Source organism: Oncorhynchus mykiss, chromosome 9 (assembly GCF_057628025.1).
Source record: "Oncorhynchus mykiss isolate SJ-2025 chromosome 9, ASM5762802v1, whole genome shotgun sequence".
In the NCBI taxonomy this organism is placed as follows: Eukaryota; Metazoa; Chordata; class Actinopteri; order Salmoniformes; family Salmonidae; genus Oncorhynchus; species Oncorhynchus mykiss.
The window spans coordinates 15,909,676-15,937,236 of record NC_143030.1 but is presented as its reverse complement, the minus strand read 5'-3'; the positions used below and the strand labels follow the sequence as shown (position 1 = coordinate 15,937,236).

The 27,561-nt window shown below is 44.3% G+C and overlaps 2 protein-coding genes across 5 annotated transcripts; both read right to left on the bottom strand.

Annotated features, from left to right (window-relative positions):
• Positions 1-108: 108 nt before the first annotated feature.
• On the bottom strand, positions 109-25,898 carry slc12a6 (solute carrier family 12 member 6). 4 transcript variants are annotated; one of them, XM_021614697.3, is made up of 27 exons: positions 25,653-25,874; positions 23,969-24,011; positions 23,176-23,403; positions 16,460-16,554; positions 16,222-16,350; positions 15,632-15,778; positions 15,108-15,162; positions 13,476-13,606; positions 12,944-13,185; positions 12,476-12,594; positions 11,988-12,167; positions 11,741-11,905; positions 11,349-11,447; positions 10,920-10,977; positions 10,480-10,654; positions 10,251-10,369; positions 10,033-10,131; positions 9,234-9,353; positions 8,878-8,982; positions 8,613-8,781; positions 8,139-8,334; positions 7,721-7,890; positions 7,501-7,632; positions 7,073-7,198; positions 3,880-4,151; positions 3,542-3,675; positions 109-3,305 (listed from the first exon to the last, which is right to left on the bottom strand). In XM_021614697.3, exons 3-27 carry the CDS (start codon positions 23,393-23,395, stop codon positions 3,214-3,216), a joined length of 3,549 nt encoding a protein of 1,182 aa, XP_021470372.2. In that variant the 5' UTR covers positions 23,396-23,403; positions 23,969-24,011; positions 25,653-25,874; the 3' UTR covers positions 109-3,213. The 4 variants fall into 4 exon arrangements, with proteins under 4 accessions (XP_021470372.2, XP_090039682.1, XP_090039681.1 ...); XM_090183556.1 differs by having other exon boundaries at positions 7,091-7,198; XM_090183555.1 differs by lacking the exon at positions 23,969-24,011 and having other exon boundaries at positions 7,091-7,198; positions 25,653-25,898.
• Positions 25,899-25,978: 80 nt separating this feature from the next.
• On the bottom strand, positions 25,979-27,465 carry nola3 (H/ACA ribonucleoprotein complex subunit 3; the record flags this gene model as incomplete). The annotated part of the gene is given in 2 exon segments (NM_001160680.1): positions 25,979-26,657; positions 27,366-27,465. Coding segments are annotated over 2 exon segments (195 nt in total). The 3' UTR covers positions 25,979-26,516.
• Positions 27,466-27,561: the final 96 nt, after the last annotated feature.

The following is a 27,561-nucleotide window of genomic DNA, read 5'->3' as shown; positions in this document are numbered from 1 at the left end:
TTTTTAACTACAATTGATCAATTATGATATTGAGAATTATATTTGTTATTTGAACATGTTCTACTATATCCATGTCAGAAGACACAGAACATGACAAGTGGTGATATCTTTATTTCAAAATTGGTTTTATTCACATTTTCTCAAGCAACATTTTTTTTTTATTGTTTTATATTCATGTAATTAAAAAAAACAAAACGTGGGATTTCTCTTAGTTTCTATGTACAAGCAAAAACAAATGGTGGAGGAAAAACAATTGAACACAAATAATCCATCCCTGTACAATAAAGTCAATACATTGAGAAGATCGAAGACAAGCATTGTGGAATAAAATACCACCAGCTTGTCCCCCAAATGGCACCCTAATTCCCTACATAGTGCACTACAAAGGAAGTAGAGTGCCATTTGGGAAATAAATGGGCAGTTAGCACAGCAGAATCTGACGGAACAGCACAGGCATGTACTAATAGGTAGGTAGTGAGGGGGAGGATAACTCGTAAAATGATTTATTTTTATTTTTTAAATCACCTTTTTCCTTCTCTCACACACACACACAAGCGCGCACGCAAACTTCCAATCCCTCCCTTTCACTGACAGTGCAACGTAAAAAAAATGTTAAACAGCATGCAGGGTAATGGTCTCTTTACAACAGTGGTCCAGTGTGCAACAATAACACCCCCCCCCCCCCCCCCCCCCCCCCCTAATATGGCTACCTACAACACTGTTACTCATTCACAATACTTCAACCCATTCCTAACATCCTTAAAACCTTCCACACCTCTCTCACTCAAGTTTTCCCCTACCAGGCTGGGCAGGCCTGAAATAATTTGGCTTCAATTGACTACTGTTGTGTTTAAAGTGAACCACCCCCTTGATATTGACTTGGTAGGCCTTGATTTGGCACCCCGCCTTGAGAAAACACATCTAGGGGATGTTTACACCTAAACTAGGAGCCATTGCTGTCAACACATGTACCTTTTTGCAGTCCTAGTCCTGAACTACATGTCTTACTCACACCTCTCTCTATTCAAGGACAGCCTGGTCCCAGATCAGTCTATGCTTTAACCAACTCCTATGGCTGTATTGTTAGAGGAGTTGGCTATAGCAAATGGGTAATTCTCACAAAACTGTCCCAAAAAATTGTGTAATTTTTCACATAATATCCTCTTGAATCACTGAGATTAGGATATGTACTTATCTATTTCATAATTATGTTTTTTGATCAGATATTATGCATTTTAACAACAGTTTCACAAAATTCTCATTACCATAACAGTTTTAAAAGTAAAAAAAAGTCATAAACAAATCAATATTTAGATTGTTTAAAAATGTCTTCCCTAATGAAAACACCCGAGTTAAACAGAACACTGAAAATAAAATTATACAATTACTATAAAATCTTAGTTTTCCCCCCTATTTGAGCTCTTTAGCCATTTCAGTAATGAGAAGGCCAAGTGGGGTAAAGTGGGTGTTTGAGAATAAGAACCTTATTCTGAAGGCATACAAGCTAATAAATTAACAACTTGTGCTCATATAAGGATTACTCCTCTAGATGATGCATCATGGGTGAATAAAACTTTATTAAAAATGTTTTACAGGAACTTGAATAAGTAATGAGACGTCCACAGACACTGTTTGTACTTAATAAATATTATACTTTAATGTAAACTCCAACTAGAATACCATTTGTATGATTTATGGACAAACTAAAGCAACATATTTGGTGTTTTATTCAAATAGGTTACATTTTTGTAAAGATTATTTTTTAATAGACCAGAGAATTTAATCCAGACGCATTTCGGTAATGAGAATTTGGATGAAAACGTGAAATTTATTTCAAATAAGACACTTTCCCCAAAACTAGACATCTTATTCCTCAGAATGATAGTTGATTTTTTAAGATGTATCATGGTTTTGTAACTCAATTTGGTACAGACATTTTAAAACCGTTTTAATGATAATGACCCAAATACAGATCAGAGACCAGCAGGCTATTATAACGTATTACAAAACCTGGGTACTATTTCAAATGTTTCTTCTTGAGCGTCTGTCTGCTTTGCCTGGTTGGAGACACCAATACCAAACGTTGGGTTTGCATGTTTTGGCACTCTTCTTTTGGTTCCATCAAGCATAGCTCAAGTATTTCAAATGATTTCAAATAGTATATGAACCTAAGTCCATTCTCTGTCTAGCTCTAGCCTACACAATGTACATACATACTGTACATACATAACATACACATTTTCTCACACTCGTACCACACAATCCACTCATCATCAGGTCTGCATTCCAATAATCCATACTACGTAGAATGCACGGCTTCACTCTAGCATGCTAGACGTGGATTTTGGAAGAGTGCGCCTGTTGTCGTTTTCTATAACTAAACCCTGAGTCACTCAGTGGAACACTCACTGTTTCAGGGTGTTCTAGATTCTATATCAATATTCTAGATTCTAAGTAGATATTCTAGGATGTGCTAGATTCTATCTAGATGTTCTACAATGTTCGAGATTCTATATTGATTTTCTAGATTCTATATAGATGTTCTAGAATTATCTCGATTTTATATCGATGTTCTAGATTCTATATGGTCTGTCTGTCTACTAGATTATGACTATCATCCATTGGTCCATACATGCTCATACTACACATTGTAAGTCCAAAATCACACCCTATTCCCCATTTAGTGCAAAAGTAGTGCACTATGGGGAACATGGTGCCATTTGGGACATAAACACTGGTCCCTGATCCAACTGCTGTATATTATTGTGCATTATGTGGGAGGCCAGGAGTTTTTCCTGACCATGTGACCTGATCAGGGGGAATACTCAGGGCCCTAGTTATCAGCTATAACCAGGACCAGGAGTTGTCCTGGTCTAGTCACGTGGGCTGGTCCTTTTTGTATTATATGTTGAGATGAATATCTCTCATACAATTAGACACACACAGACACACATTATGAGAACTTTCGCTCAATGTTCACTTGAGGAATCGTGTTGGCTTTTTGTAGCTTGTCTTTAGTGGAATGGGGAAGCCTAGGAATAATGACTGACAGCGGAGAGATGGGAGGGGTTTATCCAAGCTGCAGCCAATGACAGTCCATCTTTGCGCTGTCTGACAGAGGGGCCACACCCCCAGGGCTCCTTAGCCCCACCTCCTTTAGCATTCTCTTCCACGTGATTGGCTGCTCTGACATAGCTGGTTTGTGTGAGCAAATCAGGAGTAGATGGTGATGACTTCACTTCCTCCACCCCTGACCAATAGGACGCGTTCCAATCCCTCAGTTAGAACTTCCAGAAATTCCATATCTGACCATCGGTTAAGGACTGGTCTGGAAACGTTTTCTCAATAACAATAAAAAGCATAATACTGTAACTACTACAACTGTGTCTACTATAGCTATGACAGAACACACAGCTATTGGTTCATTTTCAATTCACTCAATTAAGGAGGTGAAAAATAAATCGATTGAAGTGGAATTGAGTCCAATCCTGGTACACAGGAAGAGAAGCACAGTCAACAGTAAGTAGAAAGTGAAGGATACAGTTTTCGTCTCCGGCTGGGTTCCGTGGTGGTCCCGGCATGTTGAGCAGGACCAGCCGAGCATCATGGGATTTGTTGACGATGACCTCGTTGAGCTTGACGGCCGTGTGCATCCGCCGCACGTTGGAGTGGTCCCTGGGAGAGAGACATCATTAATAACAACAACCATCAACAGTCATCCGTTTGTATGTGTCTCCATTCAAGTGTGTGTGTGTCCATGCATGTGTGTGTCCATGCGTGCGTGTGTCTCCATGCGTGCATGTGTGTTGTGTGTCCATGCGTGCATGTGTGTGTGTCCATGCATGTGTGTGTGTGTGTGTGTGTGTGTGTGTGACTTACGGCCTGATACTGAGCATATCTCTGAAGCCCTCTGGCGTACTACAGCCGGAGTGTGTAGCTCTGTACTGCAGGGCTTTCTCCTTAGTCCAGGTCATGTGGACTCGTCTGTTCTCAGAGGCTGACATCCCTCCATCCCTTTCCCTTCCTCCGGCTGCTCCTCCTCCCTTTTCGGCATTTCCTGTGGGGCCTCCACCCCCGTCGGTGTCTTCATCGTCGTCAGAACCAATGCTGGTTAGCCGAAGCATGGAGTTACGATCCTTTACCAACTGTGCCTGGGGGTGAGAATGTGTAACACACGTTTAGAAATCCTCCCTCTCCCCCCCCCCCCCCCCCCTCCCTCCCTCCCTCCCTCCCTCTGAGAGAGATACACCTACAAAAGACACTTAGTCACTGAGTACAGGGTAGGGCTGGGCGATATATCCAATTGATTAGAATTTTTGTTTTAACGTGATGTTCCAAATGCCTTCATCAAGGTTATTTTGTGATGTTTGAGCATTCTGTCTTTTTGGTCTCGTCTCCTTCGCTCCTTTTGTGCTGTGTGCCTTCCCACTCACACAGACACCAAGCCCATCCTCCTTCTGTGCTGTGTGCCTTCCCACACACAGACACCAAGCCCCCCCCTCCTTCTGTGCTGTGTGCCTTCCCACTCGCACAGACACCAAGCCCCCCCTCCTTCTGTGCTGTGTGCCTTCCCACTCACACAGACACCAAGCCCCTCCTCCTTCTGTGATGTGTGCCTTCCCACACACAGACACCAAGCCCCCCCCTCCTTCTGTGCTGTGTGCCTTCCCACTCGCACAGACACCAAGCCCCCCCTCCTTCTGTGCTGTGTGCCTTCCCACTCACACAGACACCAAGCCCCTCCTTCTATGCTGTGTGCCTTCCCACTCGCAGACACCAAGCCCCTCCTCCTTCTGTGATGTGTGCCTTCCCACTCGCACAGACACCAAGCCCCCCCTCCTTTTGTGACGTGTGCCTTCCCACTCACAGACACCAAGCCCCTCCTTCTATGCTGTGTGCCTTCCCACTTGCAGACACCAAGCCCCTCCTCCTTCTGTGCTGTGTGCCTTCCCACTTGTATAGACACCAAGCCTCTCCTCCTTCTGTGCTGTGTGCCTTCCCATTTGCAGACACCAAGCCCCTCCTCCTTCTGTGCGCCTTCCCACTTGCAGACACCAAGCCCCTCCTCCTTCTGTGCGCCTTCCCACTTGCAGACACCAAGCCCCTCCTCCTTCTGTGAATCTTCCCACTCACAGACACCAAGCCCCTCCTTCTGTGCACCTTCTCACTTGCATACTTCCCACAACAAAACAATCAAAAAGATGACTTCTTCCTCTCTGACAACAAGCAGTTTAAACTTGGTTCAACAGAACCAGTCACATGGACACCTAAACACTTAGAGACATTATTTTACTGTAATAGACTTGAAATTTCCAACGATACCCTTTTTATGTCTCAACTCCCAAAATGTAGAACCGAGCAGACCCTACTAAGACGAGAGTATCAATGAACATGATTGTGGAAAATTAATGGTCAGGTTGTCGTGTGCAGCATTGCAGTACCACATACCGCTAGCAGGATTTTAACCACAGACTGAACTGTGCTAGCTGTCTAGCCTGGGTTTTTAGAAATGTCCACAGACTGAACTGTGCTAGCTGTCTAGCCTGGGTTTTTAGAAATGTCCACAGACTGAACTGTGCTAGCTGTCTAGTCTGGGTTTTAGAAATGTCCACAGACTGTTATGTGCTAGCTGTCTAGTCTGGGTTTTAGAAATGTCCACAGACTGTTATGTGCTAGCTGTCTAGCCTGGGTTTTAGAAATGTCCACAGACTGTTATGTGCTAGCTGTCTAGTCTGGGTTTTAGAATGTCCACAGACTGTTATGTGCTAGCTGTCTAGCCTGGGTTTTAGAAATGTCCACAGACTGTTATGTGCTAGCTGTCTAGTCTGGGTTTTAGAATGTCCACAGACTGTTATGTGCTAGCTGTCTAGTCTGGGTTTTAGAATGTCCACAGACTGTTATGTGCTAGCTGTCTAGTCTGGGTTTTAGAATGTCCACAGACTGTTATGTGCTAGCTGTCTAGTCTGGGTTTTAGAAATGTGCAATGACCATAAAAAAACACATGTATGTATATAAGGAACTTGAAAAATAAGCATCTTATCCAGGTAGGCTACTTGACTGAAATATCTAAAAGTGAACAGGCTGTTGTTCAAACAGTTGGAGACAGACTGAAAGGTGCATTCATAACAGTTAGACTGTTCTACCTTGTTAGCAAGCAAGTAGATCCAAGTTGACGAGACTTTAAATATTAAGATCAGCTGGTTACTCACTAGCAAGTGGTTTTGTGCTTGAGAGATGAGACCGGTGTTCATTTTCTAGAATGCTTGATACCGTTAGTGGACGTGCATTGTGCATGGTTACATTTGTAAGAAAATTGGCATTTTCATATACAGATTTAAAAGCCAGATCAGTAAGTATTGTAAAAAAGCAGGTTAAACTATTTTGATAAAATAATTCAATTATGAATGGGTCTTATGGTTGTGGAAGGCTTATATTTAGCCTAGGTATAATTTTACAAACCCAAAATTCATTAGATTATTCCTGACTGTCTGAAATTATGTGTACTGAACTTTAATTGTGACACAAAGGCTATTTAGAGAAACTGTAAAAAATATCGAGGTATATATTGTGAATCAGCCAGAAGTTTGAACAAATTGTAGATATGATTTTTTGGACATATCGCCCAGCCCTATTATATGGTCATATTCATTAGGGCACACCGTAGCAAAACATTTTGTAACGGAAAACAAAAACGGGTGTTTCTTATAAGACAAGTTTAGGTCATCCCCTCCCTGTTTCAGTCCGCTTTCTCCCGTTCGGTGCCTAATGAATACGACCCTGATACACACTCTCCAACACAGGACAGCTTACGTCTAGCGACATTAGCAATATGTAGGCTGCAGGATAGAGTAGGGCATTACGTCTGAAGTTGACTACGTAGTCTACGAGACAGTTCGGAGTCAATTAATAACTGAGCAGACAGCAAACTTACTTCATCTATACTCCAGCGAACTCGCTAAGGAAAACAACAATAGGCAGATGAGGTGAAGATGAACGCACACACACACCTTTTCTCTCTCTCATTTTCGCACACACACGCACGTATGGAAACAGAACTATGAAACAAACACACTTGTTGAGGCCTCCGCACCTCTTTCTCCCGGTCAGACTTGGACAGCCTCATCTGTCTGAGCATCTGAGACCTCTGCTCCATCATCAGAGTCCTCTCATAGGTGTAGGCTGAGATGTCACTGTTATGCTAGGAGAGGAGATAGTGAGGGGGGAGTGAGGTGGAGAGAGAGGAAGGGGGGAGGTGGTGGAGAGAGAATAGGGGGGTACAGAGGAGAGGGGAGAGAGCAGGGGGAGAAAGGAGAAGGGAGGAGAGAACGACAGTTTCTCATGGGTCAAATGAACAAAGCCTAACACATAGCTATTAGCTAGCGGTCAATATTGAAATCAAAATATATTTCTTGATCATCAGTACACTACGCCATTTTTACATGAACGTTTGAGTAAAGTGCGTGGGCCTCAAGTTATTATTGGGTCTATGCAGAAACCTACCATCTCCACCACTTCAACATCAGCCTCTATGCGGAGGTGGTAGAGGAACGTAGCCAGGTCCTTCTTCATCTGAATAGAGTTATCCTCCATCTGAGCCACCGTGAAGATACGCATCGCACACTTACGCCACACCTGGGGACGGAAACACGACAAACATGTGTACACAACCTTTCTCTCTACGAGAAGATGATGACATGATATGACTAAATATTTCTCTGACCTTGTGTTGCCTCAGCAGGAAGGGCAGTAGCATGAGCATGCCCCCGTCGTGGACGATCCACCACACGTCAATGTATCCCTCCGCGCACGGCTCACTGTTGCCGGGGAACAGAGAGATGTTCTTGGGCACAAGTAGGGCCAGGTGGGCCGCTGTCGTCACACGCACCGTGTCTGGAGGAAACACACAGAGAGAGGGGGTGCTGTTTATTCAAACCACAACGTCTCAAAGTTAGATGGCAGGTAGTCAAATTCAAAGGGCCAGTTACAATGTTTGACAAACAGATGGCAGTAATGTTACCATTCAATGATTCCCTCTTGCTACCCCCCCCCCCCCCCTCTCTCTTTCGCTCATGGCTTTTGCCTTGAAGCCTGATGAGAAAGCGCACATGCACACCTCTCCTCTCCTGTCCTGTACTCACTGATAAAGGTCTTCCAGGACTGTGGATCCTCACTCTGCCTCCAGGCCAGGGGCCAGCCCATAACTACAGTGTTGTGCCTCATCCCTCCTAACCCACTGGACTGGATCATGTGGCTGATGCCTTCCCTGGCCTTGTTAGCCACAATACACTGACAGAACCCTTTCACCTTCTCCTTGTCCATCTGGTGCTTCAGAGTCTACAGGAGGGGGGGGGGGGTGAATAAAGAGCGAGAGAGAGATGGGAAATAGGGAGAGAGAGGAGGGATAGTGAGAGGGAATGGAGAGAGAGAGAGAGAGAGATGTTATAACACAATACACCTACAGATCCATCATGTGAGTCTGAAGGAGAAAGACAAAATTAGACGCCTGAAAGAAGGGAGAGGAAGAGGGGCGAAAATCAGAAGAGGTATTTTTTTAAAAACATTTCTAGAGAAATGCACCAAGAGTAGTAGACAGAGAGAAAAGAGAGACCAACCTGTTCTGCAGCCAGTGCCTCTCCGTAGCTGTGGAGATAGTTTCCAGTGATGACGGTCCCTACAATGGTCAGACCTTTACCTGCCTTCAGCTGAGATGCAAAGGTTAGCAGGCGGGGAGACTTGACATAGGCATCCTCATCTAACTTCAATAGAACTAAGAGCTGGGGTCTGGAGGGGAGAGAGAGAGATTGTAAAGGTGTGAGATTGGGTGTATACATGGGTGGTTGTGCATGAGTCACTTAACGGTATACTGCTATACTTTACCTCCAGTTCTTGGTGTGTGGTGGTCCCTCTTCCAACCTCAAGAGGGCGTAGCGAGCAGCGCTGAGGGACAGACCCCGAATACCATCTCCCCACTCCTTCTCTGCCCTGGAACACACACATGAAGACAACTTAGAGATTCCTACACACACATGAAGACAACTCAGAGATTCATGCACACACACACACACACTTTGTATAAATATATTCATCTTCCTTTTGAATTATGAATGTAACACCTCCACAAAATATATAATTGGATTTCTGTGACCTCCATTCACACAAGCCCACACACACACACCACAAAATCTGAAACACACACAACTGGTTTGTTCCAGTAGGTCCCCATGGAAACCTACCCGTGGTACTCGATGTATTTGTAGATCATGCCAGCAATCACTATAGCAACAATAGCATAGTACCATGACGATATGAACATCAGCGCCAAGCAGATGATCATACCCAGAAATGACAAGGTCCTAGAGAGAGAGGGAGAGAGATATAAAATAATCCATCATCACACAGGGCTCAACATTAATGCTTGCCCTCTTGTCCGGGACAAGTAAAAATAACATTATGACAAGTTTTTTTTTTGTTTTTATTGTCGGACAAGAAGAATGGACAAGTAAAAAATAATATAGTACAATAAATCACAAAATCAAAAATGACTCTGATCAGAATGGGATCAACTGTAATATTTTATAGGCTACCAAGGGTGGTCAACCATCCGGCAGGAGAGTCTTAAAGGGCCAGGGTTGGATTTTGAGACAGGCTAGAATATGCAGAGAAGCCAATGGACAGAGTGTAGCCTACATTTCTATCCGATTGTCTATGGCAAAAAGTAACACATTTTATTTTGTAAAGTGGTTCCTTGCATCAAACGTTGATGTGAAAACACTTGTTACAGACCACATCATTTGTGACTAAAAAAGGGACCAGAAGTCTCCACAAGAAGAGTAAACAAACAAAAATGTGACGAGGTCCCCACGAGGTCAAATGCTATCTAGGGTGTTTAGGGTTAAGTTTAGAATTAGTGTTAGGCTTAAGAGCTAGGGATAGGTTAAGGTACAGGTTAAGGAAAATTGGATTTTGAATGGGACTGAAATGTATGTCCACACAAGGTTAGCTGTGCAAGACTGTGTGTGTGTGTGTGTGTACCAGTGGTAGTAGGAGAAGCGTGGTCTCCAGTTGGGAGTTCTCAGCAGCGTCTGCAGAGCACAGGCCAGGTTCACAAACAGATAGCACATCAAGAAGAACCTACAGAGAGAGGGAGATGTGGGACTCAGGCTGCACTGAATCAGCATCCATACACTCAGACAAACAAACAATCACTCACACACACACACACTTTCTCTCTCCAAGAAACACACACTCACATGGAAAGGATGGGTGCAACCAGGTCCAGAGAAGCAATGAGGATTCCCAGCTCAGCTATCAGAGCTGTCAGGAGCAGAGCCCAGGTAGGCTCTCCATTAGCCTTGCCATGACCAAACACCTGGACAGAGAGAACAGAACAGAGCGAGAGAGAGGAGTGAGAGAGGAATGAGAGAATGAGAGAGAAAGAAGAGCTATATATACACTACAACACTTGTTTATCTATCTCACCCTGAGGAAGGGGATGATGTTGTCCTTGGCGATGGCCTGGAGGAGGCGGGGAGCGCCAGTCAGTGACTGGAGGCCAGCGCCGCACGTCGAAAAGAAGGAGCCAATCACAATGACCCAGGGGGAGGGCCAAGACAAGGTGCCCACTACCAGGTTTCCCTTTACAGAGTCTCCAAACCTTCCGAACAACAGACAGGTCAGTTAGTGTGACTTCAATGAGTCTCAAAACCTTCAGATAGACAGACAGATCAGTTAGTGTGACTTCACTAAGTCTCCAAACCTACAGACAGACAGGTCAGTTAGTGTGACCACAGAATGTGTCCTAAGAAGGCCAAGACACACCAATTTCAATTTACTTCCTAAATTGACTCAATTTAAACTCCACCCTGAAACACACACACACACACACACACACACACAGAGAGAGACAACAATATACAAACTTGTCTCTGAGCACCACTCCTTCGATGCAGGCTCCAAACAGCACCACACTGCTCAGGTCTGGCCAGGACACTCAGGTAAATAACCCAGTCACATCACACCTGAACCACAACACAAGTCTGTCCCAATATCAACCCATTACCACACACTAAGCACCATGCAGGTGTGTGTAACTAGAATGATTCTAATTCTATGACTAGGACCGAGTTTACATGTGACATTTTCAATTAAAAATACAACAGCTTTGTTGTCCTTGGGTGTCTGAAATTGCCCCCTAAACCCTACACACTGCACTACTTTTGACAAGAGCCCTAGTCAAATGTAGTGCACTATGTAGGGATTAGGGTGTCAATTCGGACGCAAACAGAGTTAATATGGAAGAGATTCTCAATTAAAAATCCAAAAGCTTTATTGTCCACAGTGAAGGATACAGACGAGGGAGGTAGTGAGGATGGCCATAATGGTTCCTATGGGGATGGAGCGCTGAGCGTCTTTCAGGTCCCCAGACCGGTTAGATCCAGCCATTATACCTGGAGGGTGGAGAAGGGGGAGGAATTGTGAGGAGGGAGAGAGAGAAAGAAAGAAAGAGCGAGCGAGCGAGACAGAGTTGGTGTATGAATGTATGGCAAATTATTTTACAGCTGGATCAGCCTGTCCCAAATCTCTCCCTACAACTCGTCTCTGTTTCCGCAGAGCTGTAAGCACCATGGTGGGAGCTCCACCACTGCACTGCTTCTACCGATTCAGATCTACCAACATCAAGAGGTCCAAGGGGATCGGGAGGTACTGGGATCAGGAGAGACGAAAAGAGGAGGAAATATACCTGTGACTGAGGGGAAGAAGATTCCCACCAATAGCGTGAAGGAGGTGGTGATGTCAGCGAAGACATAGGGCAGCCGATTGGTGGGTGGGTGGACGGGTCTGGGCGAGGGGAGTGACCCTTTCTCCAGGACGTCCCCTTTACTGAGGTAAACACTCCATATGTTCTCTATGGAGAGAATACTAATTATTAGAGAGAAAGAGAGCGAGAGAGAGAGAGAGAGAGAGAGTGTGAGAGACAGAGAATGTACCTGTGATAACTCCACTGGACAGGCCTGGTATGCCAGGTATCTCAGAGATGTTGCTGAGGTTAAAGTAGTAGTCACAGGAAGCGTTGAGGTCTGGGCCTTCACAGAACTGCAGCCACAGGGTCGTGGTCGCCTCAGAGGAGGGCAGGGAGAGATCAAAGGTTGACGGCACCGTGCCATTTCCTAGAAGAATTGGTTGATTAGTTGATATTGGGGACGATAATGAACAAGCGAGCAAAGAGGTGGAGAATGAGGAATTCTAACAGTGGTCGAATGGCAGGCAGATCTAACACCTTCAAAGCCTTGATTGGCCTGTTAGGCGTGATTGATTAAGGCTTCAGCAAATGAGCCGCAAGTGGGCATGACCCATAGTGAGATGTCAAACAGAATGGACCGAGAGAGAACATGAGGGTTAACATAAAAATACAAAAATCTCTTTATAATTGACTATGTCATTTTTCCAAATTGAAAGGTAATATTGACGGTTTTACCAGCGAGTGTGAGGTTGGTATCCACAGGTCGGGGTGGTTCTTTGGGCAGGGTGGTCTTGGCACAGGGACTATCATGAAGGATGTGTCCTGACAGGGTACGGTTACCCAGCATACACACCCTGAGGAGGAGGGAGGAGAAAATGAGAGCACGGGATTAGTCAATCACAGAGATCACAGTGAACGGATGGTCAATTAGGGCATCAGTCAAGTTTGAGTGTTTGGCAGTAAGAGTGGTGTGAAAGTCTTGAGAATGGGTCAATACGGGTACGTCTCAATGAGAGTGGTTACAACGTTCTCAGGTTTCTCACTGGTGTTACCGGCGGTGAAAGTGTAAATCAGGCATGCCAATGGAAACACATCAGATTAGTTTCTTGTTTCTTTGCGACTAAAATGTGACCCATAATCAATTCCGATTACACCATGAATCTATCAATCAAACCGCTCTACGATCACAATGGAGGAACTCACGGGAAAGTGGGCGGGCTGAAGGCGGAGACCAGCGCTCCGGTGTAGATGGACAGGATGGAGATGATGACACAGGCCAGGAAGACGGACGCCAGCTTGTTGACATATTTGACGCCGACAAAGACCAGTAATGCCATGAGGAGGAGGAAGATTGATCCGTAGACCCTCATGTTGTTCAACATGGCTGCTCCCTCACCGTCCGGGCTGCCGGAGACAAAGATGGCCGCCCATGGGGCAATGTACATCTGGGGGTAGGAGGAGAGCGAGAGAGGGTAAGATAACATATTGGATTGGTGAGGGTGAGTTGATGCTGGAGTTTCATATGGTGTGTATATATATATATATATACATATATATATATATGAAGGTCCATACTGACAAAACTGTGCATGTCATGTGAACACTTATACAGACAACATGAACATGACAATAACCATAATGAACGTCAGAGTAATTTGTTGGCGGTTATAAATGATGGTTATAATGAGGATGACGGTGAGGAAGAGGAGCGGGCAACGAAGGCTCTCCCACCCACCAGCAGGATCTCGATGGCTCCCAGGATGTACATGGCCCCGGCAAATGTGGTGCCCAGGTAGAAGCACAGCCCCACCGCCCCCCCAAACTCTGGCCCCAGAGAACGACTGATCATGAAGTAGGAACCACCCGCTGGAGAGGAGAGAAGAGGGGGAGAGAGAGGGTAGGGGAGGAGAAGTTTGGGAGAGAGAAGGGGAAGGGGTGGGGGGAAGAGAAGTAAAGAGAAGAATGGGTGTTAGTATCATTATGGGTGTTATGGAAGAGGAAAACAGAGAGAAGGAGAAAGAAAGAAAGTAGAATAGTACAGTATTATGATAATGAGAGACAACACACTAAGATTGTACCAATAAGCATAGGTCCCAAATGGCACCCTATTCCCTATGCAGTGCACTACTTTTGACCAGGCCCATAGATGAGGGAGGAGAACAATGGAGGAAATGTAACTTTGCAGATAGAAGCAAAGGTTTTGTCTTGACATAGAGCCCCTTACTGATTCTAACTACAATGTTATCAGATGGAATAGTTCAAATCAACTGAAATTGATTTGCTTCATATTCAAATATCACAAGAATGTTAGAATTGTTCAACGACAACTTTGACATTTGGGATATTTCCGGCGTGAATGTTGTTTCACTCAGAATTAGAATGATTTTATTATGTGTGTATAATTACTCATTCTATGTCTATAGTTTTACTAGTGGTGAATGGTATTTCTGGGTGAGGACACTATGTCTCAATGTGTACAGTCAGAGGGGAGAGGCAAATCAGACGTTAGAATGAACTGACGATATTTGAACCCGGGTCAGGTTTAAATATCATTTGAAATCATTTGAAATATTTTATCTTTATGCTGCCTGGCGCAGTGGAAGCGATACAATAGTTGGGAAACTGCCAGACTCCGCCCACCCGGCAGTTCAGGCAGACTAAACCAAAAGCTACAAGTATTTTTAAATACCCAGGTCTGACACATACAGACATCACTGAGACAGAGTTGCAAAATTCAGATCACTTTTCCAAAATTCCTGAAAACCTGGGAATTCTGGAGAAAGTAACCAGCATTTTTAAACCATAACAAACATTAAACATATACTTGGATGACAACAAGACAGAGGGAAGGAGGGAGAGGGATGGATGGAGAGATGGATATAGGGATGGAGAGAAAGAGAGCGAGAGATGGATGGATGGAGAGAGGGATGAAGACATGGATGGATGGAGGTAGGGAGAGATGGATGGATGGAGAGGGATGAAGAGATGGAGAGAGGAATGGAGGTAGGGATGGAGAGGGAAGGAGAGGGATGGAGGGATGAAGAGATGGAGAGGGATGAAGAGATGGAGAGGGATGAAGAGATGGAGAGGGATGGAGGGAGGGATGGAGGTAGGGAGAGATGGATGTATGGAGAGAGGGATGAAGAGATGGAGAGGGATGATAGAGGGATGGAGGTAGGGAGAGATGGATGTATGGAGAGAGGGATGAAGAGATGGAGAGGGATGGAGGGAGGGATGGAGGTAGGGAGAGATGGATGTATGGAGAGAGGGATGAAGAGATGGAGAGGGATGGAGAGCTGGAGGGATGGAGAGATGGAGAGGGATGGAGGGAGGGATGGAGGTAGGGAGAGATGGATGGAGGGAATACCTGGTACAACTCCATTGGTGGCGATGGCACTCATTGAGATAGCAGTCAGTAAAGTCTGCAGAATGAGAGAGGAGCAGTAGCTGTATCATGCATATATCGATACACATAAAGATACTCACTAATCACAATCTACAGGGCACTGCTCTTAACAGGCCTGTTCCAATTATCTCCTGTTCTCTTTATCTTAAATACTTTCTGGATTATTGTCTGCTAAATCACCAAAATGTTAAAATGTGTGTATGTGTGTCTGCATCTGTCCGTGTGTGTTGCCTCTACTGTGTGTGTGTGTGTGTTTGCCAGGAGTAGACGTGTGCTGCAGCTCTGTACCAAAACATGGTAATCTACTAACATAACTTAAGCCCACCTGTTGTAACGGTCATTGTTAATACAGCAAAGGTCAGAGGAAGGTGCGTCTTGTATCCATAAGTGTCCATATATCCATGACCTAGGAAATGTTTGAATCCTTCTCGACAGTAATGTGATTTGTGGATTCAAAACTCTGTGTGTGTGTGTATTATCCTCACGCAGCAGCAGCATATGAAGACGATGCAGAGAGCTTGCAGCACACCGGCAGTTCCCACCACCCAGGTGAGACGCAGGAACAAGATCACCCCGAAGATGTTCTGCAGGCATGGCAGGTACACCCCCATGAACGTACCCATTTGGGGAGACTGGGATAGACACACAGGAGAATAGTGATCATTAATGCACAACGTAACAAAAACATGTTCTGCAGACAGGGCAGGTACAACCCCATGAACGTACCCATCTGCGGAGACTGGGAGACACAAATGGCATTAGATATGAGGGTCCTGTTCATTAGTGAACACCGTAGCAAAGCATTTTCCAAAAAATAAAAACTCCTGATCATATCCATGACGTGCTAGGTGCGATTATATTAGGTCAGACATCTTACATCCCTGGGTCTATTCTCTTCTACAGTACCTGTATGGTGCTGTAAGTCAGTGCAGTAAGGGTGGAGTCGTCAGTAACAAGGGAGTCAAAAGTACAACCTAAAAGCATCATGGGAATCACAGCGCTTAGATATTACTGCCAGGGATCAAAGTACCATGCCAGGCCATGCCGGGAGCAAAGGGGTCAGAGTGGAGTGTACCTTCTGGGCCTTTCTCTTCTCTCCTATGCTCTCTGCCTCCTCGTGCTCCCTGGCCCCCTGGGTCAGGTTGGTGTAGTTGGCCAGACGGTTGAGGAGAGAAGATACCTTCGGCCTAGTGTCCATCTCCTCCTGCAGGAGGGGGAGCAGAGAGAGAAGATAGGAAGAGATGAAGACATGACGAGACACTCATAAAACAGAGTGCATCAAACACTATTTATTGATTGATTGATGCTCTAACCTCAAAGAGAGCCAAGTTTCGGTCATAGAAGTCATCATCGTCCACCCCATGACTGTTGTTGATGTAGACATTGGACATTTTGGCATTGCCATCTCCTACACACACAGACAGAGACAAAGAGAGGGAGGAAGAGAGGAGACAGAAAAGGAGAGAGTGAGAAAGAGGAAGAGGAAGAGAGGAGACAGAAAAGGAGAGAGTGAGTGAGAGAGAGGGGAGACAGAAGGGAGAAAGTGAGAGAGAGAGGAAGAAGGAGAGAAAGAGGGAGGAAGCAGGAGAGAGAGAGAGAAAGAGGGGAGACAGAAAGGAGACAAGGGAGAGAGAGGAAGAAGGAGAGAACAGTTATACCTCTGTCAGCAGGGCCCTGAATCAGCACTCTCAGTTCCCTCTCCTCTACCACCAGGGAGGACACACAAAAACACACACGCACGTGACAGTCTCAGACATGCATAGTTAAATACAGACATGTCTACAAACACACTGCGTCTTGAAAACACACACACAGGGATGATCCTTGTGACATCCTTGTCTCATTCATTGCTACACATATACACAAACATCTAAACTCAGCAAAAAATAAAAAACATCCCTTTCTCAGGAACCTGTCTTTCAAAGACAATTTGTAAAAATCCAAAACGTCATTGTAAAGGGTTTAAACACTGTTTCCCATGCTTGTTCATTGAACCATAAACAATTAATGAACATGCACCTGTGGAACGGTCGTTAAGACACTAACAGTTTACCGACAGTAGTCAATTAAGGTCACAGTTATGAAAACTTAGGACACTAAAGAGGCTTTTCTACTGACTCTGAAAAAACACCAAAAGAAAGATGCCCAGGGTCCCTGCTCATCTACGTGAACGTGCCTTAGGCATGCTGCAAGGAGGCATGAGGACTGCAGATGTCTGTACTGTGAGATGCCTAAGACAGCACTACAGGGAGACAGGACAGACAGCTGCTGAAAGAGGCTGGAGTGGGGGCTTGTAGGCCTGTTGTAAGGCAGGTCCTCACCAGACATCAACGGCAACATCGTTTCCTGCGGGCACAAACCCACCATCACTGGACCAGACAGGACTGGCAAAAATATGCTCTTCACTGACGAATTGCGGTTTTGTCTCACCAGGGGTGATGGTCGGAATCGTGTTTATCGTCGAAGGAATGAGCGCTACACCGAGGCCTGTACTCTGGAGCGGGATCAATTTGGAGGTGGAGGGTCCGTCATAGTCTGGGGCGGTGTGTTACAGCATCATCGGACTGAGCTTGTTGTCATTGCAGGCAATCTCAATGCTGTGCGTTACAGGGAAGACATCATCCTCCCTTATGTGGTACCATTCCTGCAGGCGCATCCTGACATGACCCTCCAGCATGACAGTGCCAACAGCCATACTGCTCGTTCTGTGCGGGATTTCCTGTAGGACCGGAATGTCAGTGTTCTGCAATGGCCAGCGAAGAGCCCGGATCTCAATCCCATTGAGCACATCTGGGACCTGTTGGATCGGAGGTAGTGGGCTAGGGCCATTCCCCCCAGAAATGTCCGGGAACATGCAGGTGCCTTAGTGGAAGAATGGGGTAACATCTCACAGCAAGAACTGGCAAATCTGGTGCAGTCCATGAGGAGGAGATGCACTACAGTACTTAATGCAGCTGGTGACCACACCAGATACTGACTGTTACTTTTAATTTTTACCTCCCCCCTTTGTTCAGGGACAAATTATTCAATTTCTGTTAGTCACATGTCTGTAGAACTTGTTCAGTTTATGTCTCAGTTGTTGAATCTTGTTATGTTCACACAAATATTTACACGGTAAGTTTGCTACAAATAAACGCAGTTGATGTTTCTTTTTTTGCTGAGTAAACAAATACATTTTAATCAGTTAGCATACGCTCTTATCCAGAGTGTACAAGACATTAGGAAAACTTTCCTAATTTTGAGTTGTTGCTCTACAAGGTGTCGAAAGCGTTCCACAGGAATGCTGGCCCATGTTGACTCCAATGCTTCCCACAGTTGTGCCAAGTTGGCTGGATGTCCTTTGGGTGGTGGACCATTCTTGATAAACACGGGAAACTATTGAGCATGAAAAACCCAGCAGCGTTGCAGTTCTTGACACAAACCAGTGCGCCTGGAACCTACTACCATACCCTGTTCAAAGGCACTTAAATCTCTTGTCTTGCCCGTTCACCTTGAATGGCACACATACACAATCCATGTGTCAAAAGTCTTAAGGATTAGAAATCCTTCTTTAATCTGTCTCCTCCCCTTCATCTACACTGAATGAAGTGGATTTAACAAGTGACATCAATAAGGGATCATGGCTTTCACCAGGATTCACCTGGTCAGTCTGTCATGGAAAGAGCAGGTCTCCTAATGTTTTGTACAGCCTATGCGGCAAACACAACCGTCACAGGAAACACAACCGCCACAGCAAGCACATCCTCCCCAGCAATACACAAAGGTAGCCTTATGTGTGTATGACAGGTGAGATAGTGCTCAACTGAGGTGTAGGGGTCTCTCTCTCTCCCTCCCTCCAGATAGTGCTCACCTGAGGTGTGTGCGTGCATGTGCGCGTGCGTATCCCTGCATGTGCGTGTGTCTGATGGAGCAGAATGTGATATCAGGAGTTAATGTGTGATGTGAATGGATCCAGTCTGTCAAATTCTATTACTGCTTTGTGGGCAAGACCGACTAAAAATAACCATCTCTGCACGCGCTTGACCTTCCTTGAAATAACACAGCTGCCTCACTCTCTCCACTGCTTTTGTCTGTTATGGCTGCTCAGCCAGTACACTGCATCGTCTCAGCAGTGTGTGTGTGTGTGTCTGCGTCGGTAGATCAGCCTGTGCAAGTCAATTCCTAATCGATTTGTTGCGTTTCGTTTCTCCTTTCTTGATATAAATAACCAAAGCGTCACCCTTGGTCTATAAAGTGTTCATGAAATGCTTTTCGCCTGCATACTACCATGGCTCATAGATACAGGCATTCTCTCTCCCAAACAACAGGCATATACACCATATATACACAAAAGTATGTGGACACCCCTGCAAATTTGTGGATTTGGCTACTTTAGCCACACCCATTACTGACAGGTGTATAAAAGAATAACAATCGAGCACACAACTCCATGTTAATGTCCATGACCTTGGAAATGAGACATTTGACAAGCGGGTGTCCACATACTTTCGGTCATGTAGTGTATATAGACAGACAGGGCATGAATGAGCATTTGGAATTGATGGCTTCAAGCATGAATCCACAAGGTTTTACACAGTGTTTCTGGACTTTAGAGATGCATTGAGGAAATAACACTGGCTTATGTGGACATTAGATCTGATAAGTACAAAGGCTCTTTTCTCCAAGTTACCTGTGGGAAGCAGCTAAAACGAACCAATCCCACTCAGGGTTAGCATAGAAACAGACTGCTGTCAACTTCATCCTAGCCATCAACCAGTGGCTGAAATGGCTATGCCAGTGTGTGTACCCCAGCCCATGTGTGGTCACTGAACCCAGTACAGGGGAATGGTGATGATGTTCAGATCAAAAACATGCTTTCTTGCACAGACAACTTTTAGAAATGGTCTGGGCTGGAAGTGAAAGACACTAAATGTGCTGGCTTGATATGATTGACATTTCCCATCCGACTGTGGTCATGAAGCTAGCGGCTGTGAAAAAGGTGGCCCTTGCAAAGATTCAATGTACAGTTGAAGTCAGAGGTTTACATACACCGTAGCCAAGTACATTGAAACCCAGTTTCACAATTCCTGGCATTTAATCCTAGTACAAACTCCCTGTCATAGGTCAGTTAGGATCACCACTTTATTTTAAGAATGTGAAATGTTAGAATAATAGTAGAGAGAATTATTTATTACAGCTTTTATTTCTTTCATCACATTCTCAGTGGGCCAGAAATACATTTGATTAGTATTTGGTAGTATTGCCTTTAAATTGTTTAACTTGGGTGAAACGTTTCGGGTAGCCTTCCACAAGCTTCCCACAATAATGTGGGTGAATTTTGGCCCATTCCTCCTGACAGAGCTGGTGTAACAGAGTCAGGTTTGAAGGCCTCCTTGCTCGCACATGCTTTTTCAGTTCTGCCCACACATTTTCTATGGGATTGAGTTCAGGGCTTTGTGATGGCCACTCCAATACCTTGACTTTGTTGTCCTTAAGCCATTTTGCCACAACTTTGGAAGTATGCTTGGGGTCATTGTCCATTTGGAAGACCCACTTGCGACTAAGCTTTAATTCCCTGGCTGATGTCTTGAGATGTTGCTTCAATATATCCACATAATTTTCCTCCCTCATGATTCCATCTATTTTGTGAAGTGAACAAGTCCCTTCTGCAGCAAAGCACCCCCACAACATGATGCTGCCACCCCTGTGCATCATGGTTGGGATGGTGTTCTTTGGCTTGCAAATCTCCCCCTTTTTCCTCCAAACAATACGATGGTCATTATGGCCAAACAGTTCTATTTTTGTTTTATCAGACCAGAGGACATTTCTCCAAAAAGTACAATCTTTGTCTCCATGTGCAGTTGCAAACCGTAGTCTGGCTTTTTTTATGGCGGTTTTGGAACAGTGGCTTCTTCCTTGGTGAGCGGCCTTTCAGTTTATGTCGATATAGGAATTGTTTTACTGTGGATATAGATACTTTTGTACCCGTTTTCTCCAGCATCTTCACAAGGTCCTTTGCGGTTGTTCTGTTCTCGCACCAAAGTACGTTCATCTCTAGGAGACAGAACGCATCTCCTTCCTGAGCGGTATGACGGCTGCGTGGTCCCATGGTGTTTATACTTGCGTACTATTGTTTGTACAGATGAACGTGGTACCTTCAGGCATTTGGAAATTGTTCCCAAGGATGAACCAGACTTGTGGAGGTCTACAATTTTTTTTCTGAGGTCTGATTTCTTTTGATTTTCCCATGATGTCAAGCAAAGAGGCATCGAGTTTGAAGGTAGGCCTTGAAATACATCCACAGCTACACCTCCAATTGACTCAAATTATGTCAATTAGCTTATCAGAAGCTTCTAAAGCTTTGACATCATTTTCTGGAATTTTCCAAGCTGTTTAAAGGCACAATCAACTTAGTGTATGTAAACTTCTGACCCACTAGAATTATGATACAGTGAATTATAAGTGACATAATCTGTCTGTAAACAATTGTTGGAAAAATTACTTGTGTCATGCACAAAGTAAATGTCCTACCCGACTTGCCAAAACTAAATTTGTTAACAAGAAATTTGTGGAGTGGTTGAAAAACAAGTTTCAATGACTCCAAGCTAAGTGTACGTAAACTTTCGACATCAACTGTACCTCTCCCACAGAACATTCTAAGGGAAATGATAATAAAATGGCTATGCTCAAACACAGACACAACACATGACATTATCTTCCTGAGCTAAACGGTCTGGGTGTCCCGAATGTCCAGTGGATTTACACTGCTACCAGACTGACTCACCTGTCGAACATGCTCAACGCGACATTTAGCCAGAGCCTTTCTCCTCCTTGACTAGGAAGGTCCCACTGGCCAATGACACTAAGGGACAACTTCCTGAGCTTCATTAGGAAGGCCAATGGAAAACTGGACACTCGTGCTGCAGGCTTTGGAGTCTGGTCAGACCTCAAGGAGCTGTACAACCGGACACAAACTGACACACAGACCACAGGAGGTTGGTGGCACCTTAATTGGAGAGGACGGGCTCAATTAACGGTTTCAACGTGTTTGATGCCATTCCAGCCACTATTATGAGCCGTCCTCCCCTCAGCAGCCTCCACTGACGCGGACTGAGACTGTGACTGCCTGTGATGCAGTTGTGTTGTCGTGGAGGCTTCTGTCACCCATGACAACACTCCTCTGTTTTAGACAGATGCAGCAACGGCACCTCTGGACTGGCCTGAGGCTGCTGGGGAAACTTGCTGCTCTGGACTGTGCTGACGTTTCTGTCTTCCATTCCATGTACCAGAATACTGCCAGTGACGAGGACATTCTCACACTTACTGTTAAGGCGAGGCTGTAAGTTCTACTCTCAAAACACAACCTAACACTCTGGTACCCTGCAAACCATGATCCCTTCTGTGTTTTACACCCAGAGTTAAATGTAATGGAGACTGTTGCACATGTTGTTAATGGTTGCCGTTCATACAAAGACATGTACATTGCAAGACATGACTGCCTTGTCGAGCTGTTACCTACTTAGGTGAGAAAGGTGTTCTCACCACCAGCATTTCAAATGTGTGCGTGCATGTCTGCTTCTTTAGTTCAGCCTGTGCCAGTTAATTTCCTGTTTGACTTGTTGTGTTTCTTTTCTCCTTTCTTGATATAAATAACCAAAGCATCACCAATGAGATAACCCAGCTGAGACTATTTCTGGAGCCAGTAATTGCTTATTAACATTGAGACTATTATTGTAACATAGAAGCTGATTCTGTCCAGAAGAATGATTGAGAGTACCCTGCCACTAGAGGGCGACATCACAAACAGTTGAGCAAATAGGCCAACAGTCCAAAACAGGGTAATGTTCATTAGGACATGCAATGGGACACTTTTTGCAATGGAAAACAAAAATGAGGGCTGCTTATTAGACAAGCCCAGACAGTCCATCGCTGTTTGTCTGTTTTTTTTATGTTTGGTGCCTAATGAATACAACCCATTTATAACCTAAAGTTGTCAACTTGTTGCACACACACACACACACACACACACACACACGAAGTGATGTGTCACCTTGATCTGTGTTGGTCCTGTCAGGCGTCTCGTTTTCACCAGTTGTGGTGAGCCCTCCCGACCCCTCGCTTAGCGGTTCACTGCGGTTCACACTCTCCCGCGAGCCAAAACGTACGTGGCCGCGGCCGCTGGACCGGGAACTGATGTCCGGCGAGGTGTCTGACAGCCCCGGGAGGTCCTCGGCCTTGGTGGGCGTCACCGTGAACCGTACCGACGCCATTATTGGGTCTTGGAGGAATGGGGGTCAAGGGTTAGAGGTCAAGGGTCACCAACTACGCTAGCTCGGCTAACCAATACTAGGCTAACCCACGCTATGCTAACCTATGCTAAGCTAACGTTCAAGTGACTGTGCAGAGACACCTACTAGACTTGAATCTGCACTTCCCCATTGAATTGGACTGGTTTTAATGGCACATATGGGATGAATGTCATGAGATATGTGTGCCTTTTTTTCCATTTGATGAATGTGTAATGGTTTAACATAGAGCCTACACTTTAAAATTGTGTCTCTAAGAATATTTTTTTTAACTTCCCCTTCAGCTTTCAAGTCAGGTTATATTTTTAAAAAGAGGGAAGCAAAGTAGCGTTCCCTTTTCACTTCGATTAATATTATTGCATCTCATTGCTTGTTCAGAAACTGGATTAGTATGGTTAGTTCGTACATGCCCAAATGACCTGACAATGAACTGAATAATACTGGCTATCAATATGTACGCCTAGTCTCAAATCTGCCTCTCCTCTCGTATTCCCAAGTAAACATGGGTTTGTTTTTTTCCTCTGTGGTTATATGCACCTCAGTGAGAGCTTAGATTTCCTCTATGGATGACAATGAGTGACTAATGATGGATTGATTGGGGGGAACAGGGAAGGGGTAAGAACCAAGACAAAAGGAGAGAAAAAAGGGAGAAGAGCAAAGGAGGATAGCTGCTATTAGAGTTCAATTATGTATGGTAGGTGACAGTATACAAAAGGCATTTGTTTTGATTAATGAGTGATGACATGTAGGTCATTCAGTAACCTAACCTGACCTGACAAAGAGCAGAACAGAACCATGTGCTTTCACAAACACCGCTCAGGGGAGCAAACTGCAAAGTTAACCAGGTGAGAACACTGACTGATAAACAGTCTCCTTGCTCTGACACAATTATGTGAGGTACAAGTACCTGCCAAAATAAAGGAAACACCAACATAAAGTGTCTTCATAGATATACACATGACCCTAAGCATGATGTGACGTTAATTCCTTAATTAACTCAGGAACCACACCTGTGTGGATGCACTTGCTTTGTTTCCCTCATTTAACTAAATTGTTTCCTTTATTCTGGCAGTTACTTGTAGTTCAGTTGAGTAGTTGCTTTGGTGCGGTTTATAATTTAATTATTATACAAGAGCAGTTCCAACCGGTTGGGCCAGCGGCAGCTAGAGCCGAGCCACATGCGGAGGCACTCATGGCTTTGTGCAGTGCTGTGGCTGTATTGTAGACTGCTTACCCGTATGTAAAGATGGGATGGTAGCTTATCAGTTTCGCAACATTTCGAGTTGTACTACTCGTCTTATACTAGACATTTTTAGCTAGACGAGGGGGTGGCAAATTGTTTGGGCAATCATGTCAGTTCGCGGGGTACACATGAACTGAAGCTAGTTAATAGTGCATTAAATTATTTTAGTCTCATAGCTAGTTTGAACCTTGATTGCCATCCCATGAATCTATACAAATGGTAGAGACAAGGACCAGCATCTGTAAAACTGGCCAGTATGCGACTGTTGAATTGAACTGCAGCCGTTGAAATTATAATGAACGCTTAGCAACTAGTTGGAGCATATATATGTAAAGCGAAATAAGATTGTGTTCGCGGAGCAAGACTCATCAAATGTCCAGATGAAACATACTGATAACGTTACACCTACGTGCACTTGCTTGAAATATCGTACGACGAGCTAGCTAGTATCGGTTATGCTAACATTAGCTGGCTGGCTAACTAGTAACTACCCTTAACCGTTAAGCCAATTATAATTTCTAGCTAGTTTGAAACAGTCAGGGAAAATTGTCATATCAATATATTCCAATCCCGCGGTTGAAATATATTTAGGAAAAAAATAGTGTTTTTAAACTACAACTAGCATGGGTAGCTAGCTATAGCGTTTTTGTTGACAAAACGATGCGGCATGTCAACAATGTATTAGCATGTCAATCAATGTATGCAAGCAGATGTTCCGTTGTAGTAAACAACATTTTCTTTCTGGAATTACACAATATAATGTGTACGGTAATTTGTGTCAACTTTCAAGTCATGGTATAGAAATAAACTAGACGAACACACTACTACGTTTGTCTTGCTTATCATGAAAGGATCCCCTCAACTCGTTCAGTACATTAGCTACTTGTCGGTATCAGACGACTGTCGTCTGTTGAATTTACAGTGGTACAGTAGATAGCTGTTAGCCACGCCGCTAACGTGTGACAGAACTCCACGTACCTTGCTCAACCGCTAGAAATTGGCAGAATTCTGCGGCAACTTCACGGAAATATTTCAAACAATATACATAGCGCGTATATAGTACTCTTGTATCCAGCTGCTTGGCTTGCTAGTGGTCCTCAAAATGAATTGAAACCATAGTAGCTCCATGCATGTACTCGCCTCATCCTTTTGTCGGCACTTTGTCCAACAGTCAGAAACGCGTGCCAGCCCCCGCCTCTCAATACCTCTTTCGCTTTCCGTAATTTCGAACTCACGCATGCGGGGTAGGATGAACCAAAAGAGTTGGGAAAGCAAGTGAAACAGTAGCTAGTAGAACTCAATGTACTTTCCACATTTCATTTATTCTCCATCTCCAAGACATCTTCAGAACATATTGACAATAGTACACCTCAATTTGACAGCTCTGAAACCACATTACAGGAGAATCACAATGTAGAATGTGATGTCCAAAATTATAAGTCTTCTGTAAACAAGACAGAAATAAAACAAACTAAATTTAAAAAATCATTCTAGCAGATCAAACAACCTATATAGGTGCCAGCCTGAGACTTTCACAAGCAGATATCTCAGGCTAGCCCCAAGCGAACATCCTAAACAGATGTCAACAAACAATAGCCATCGACACCCCTTTGGCCCATGTCTGTCAAACAATGGAGGAGCGAGCCTCTCAAATCAATTGATAATGTGTGAATCAAAGCCTGATTCACACATACATGACAAAGCTGAGCTGTACTGATTACATATCACAGCATGCTGGAAAGGACAATGTGAAGAAAAAAAATATCCAAGCCTACAGTTTGGGTCAGCCATATTGCATTAATCAGCCATAAGTTATTGGGAAAGTGTTGTTCCATGCTTCAATCATAGTATGGGTCTAGGCTGCTGGGTCAGGAGGAGGCCGAAGCGTTTCTTCAGGGTCACCCGGTGCCTGGAGAACTTGTCATCAGGCGAAAAGCGGGCAGGATGGGCAGAGCTGGTGGGCTGGCCCAATAGATCCACCTTCTGTTGAGCCACGCCATGGGAGAACGTGAGGAAAGAGGGGTGAGAAGACTTTTTATTTTATTTATTTCACCTTTATTTAACCAGGTAGGCTAGTTGAGAACAAGTTCTCATTTGCAACTGCGACCTGGCCAAGATAAGGCATAGCAGTGTGAACAGACAACACAGAGTTACACATGGAGTAAACAATTAACAAGTCAATAACACAGTAGAAAAAAAGGGGAGTCTATATATACATTGTGTGCAAAAGGCATGAGGTAGGCAAATAATTACAATTATGCAGATTAACACTGGACAACAGATAGTATGAACAAGTAGCCTTGTATAACTTGTCACATAGCTAGGATGTTAGTGTTGGACAGGCCCATTTTCTACATACAAGTTGTAGGGTCAGAAAAATAAGTTGTTTGGATACGTGTACCAATCCTTAGAGAAGATTATGAATTGTGTAATTAGTTGACGTGCCATCTAAGCAGGACATAAAAACACTAACGTTAGCTAACTAGCTATTTAAATCAGGATCTAGTTACAATAAAACCATATAACGGTATACACACAATGTAATAACACATTCCGTGAAAAATGCATTAAAATACTGAAAATGTAGCCAATGTGTATAGAGCAGACACGATTCTATTCCACATTGAATACTGCTAACGTTACAGTACAGTAGTTAAATTAAATAAATAAAAAGTAGCTTGCTAAACATACCTTCAATGTGTAAACTCTCTCCCCATTCTCGTTCAAATAGAATTGCAGGAACATCGTGGTAAATAACTTGTGCTTTTTAAGTTATAAACAAATTTACTGCACCGACCAAAGTGGACTTGTTCACTTTTATTCTACAGAAAATATATCTGTAACGTTCCTGCGCTCCACGTGCAACTTTTTCTCATTTGGTAGAAAC

Excerpts from the sequence above, each read along its gene's own strand:
- slc12a6 (XM_021614698.3), bottom strand. The coding sequence starts at position 23,395 with ATGGCGTCGGTACGGTTCACGGTGACGCCCACCAAGGCCGAGGACCTC. Across the intron at positions 16,351-16,459 it reads GAAACTTGGCTCTCTTTGAG|GAGGAGATGGACACTAGGCC; the intron begins GTTAGAGCATCA and ends CCCCTCCTGCAG. Across the intron at positions 10,655-10,919 it reads GGAGTGGTGCTCAGAGACAA|GTTTGGAGACTCTGTAAAGG; the intron begins GTTTGTATATTG and ends GTTGTTCGGAAG.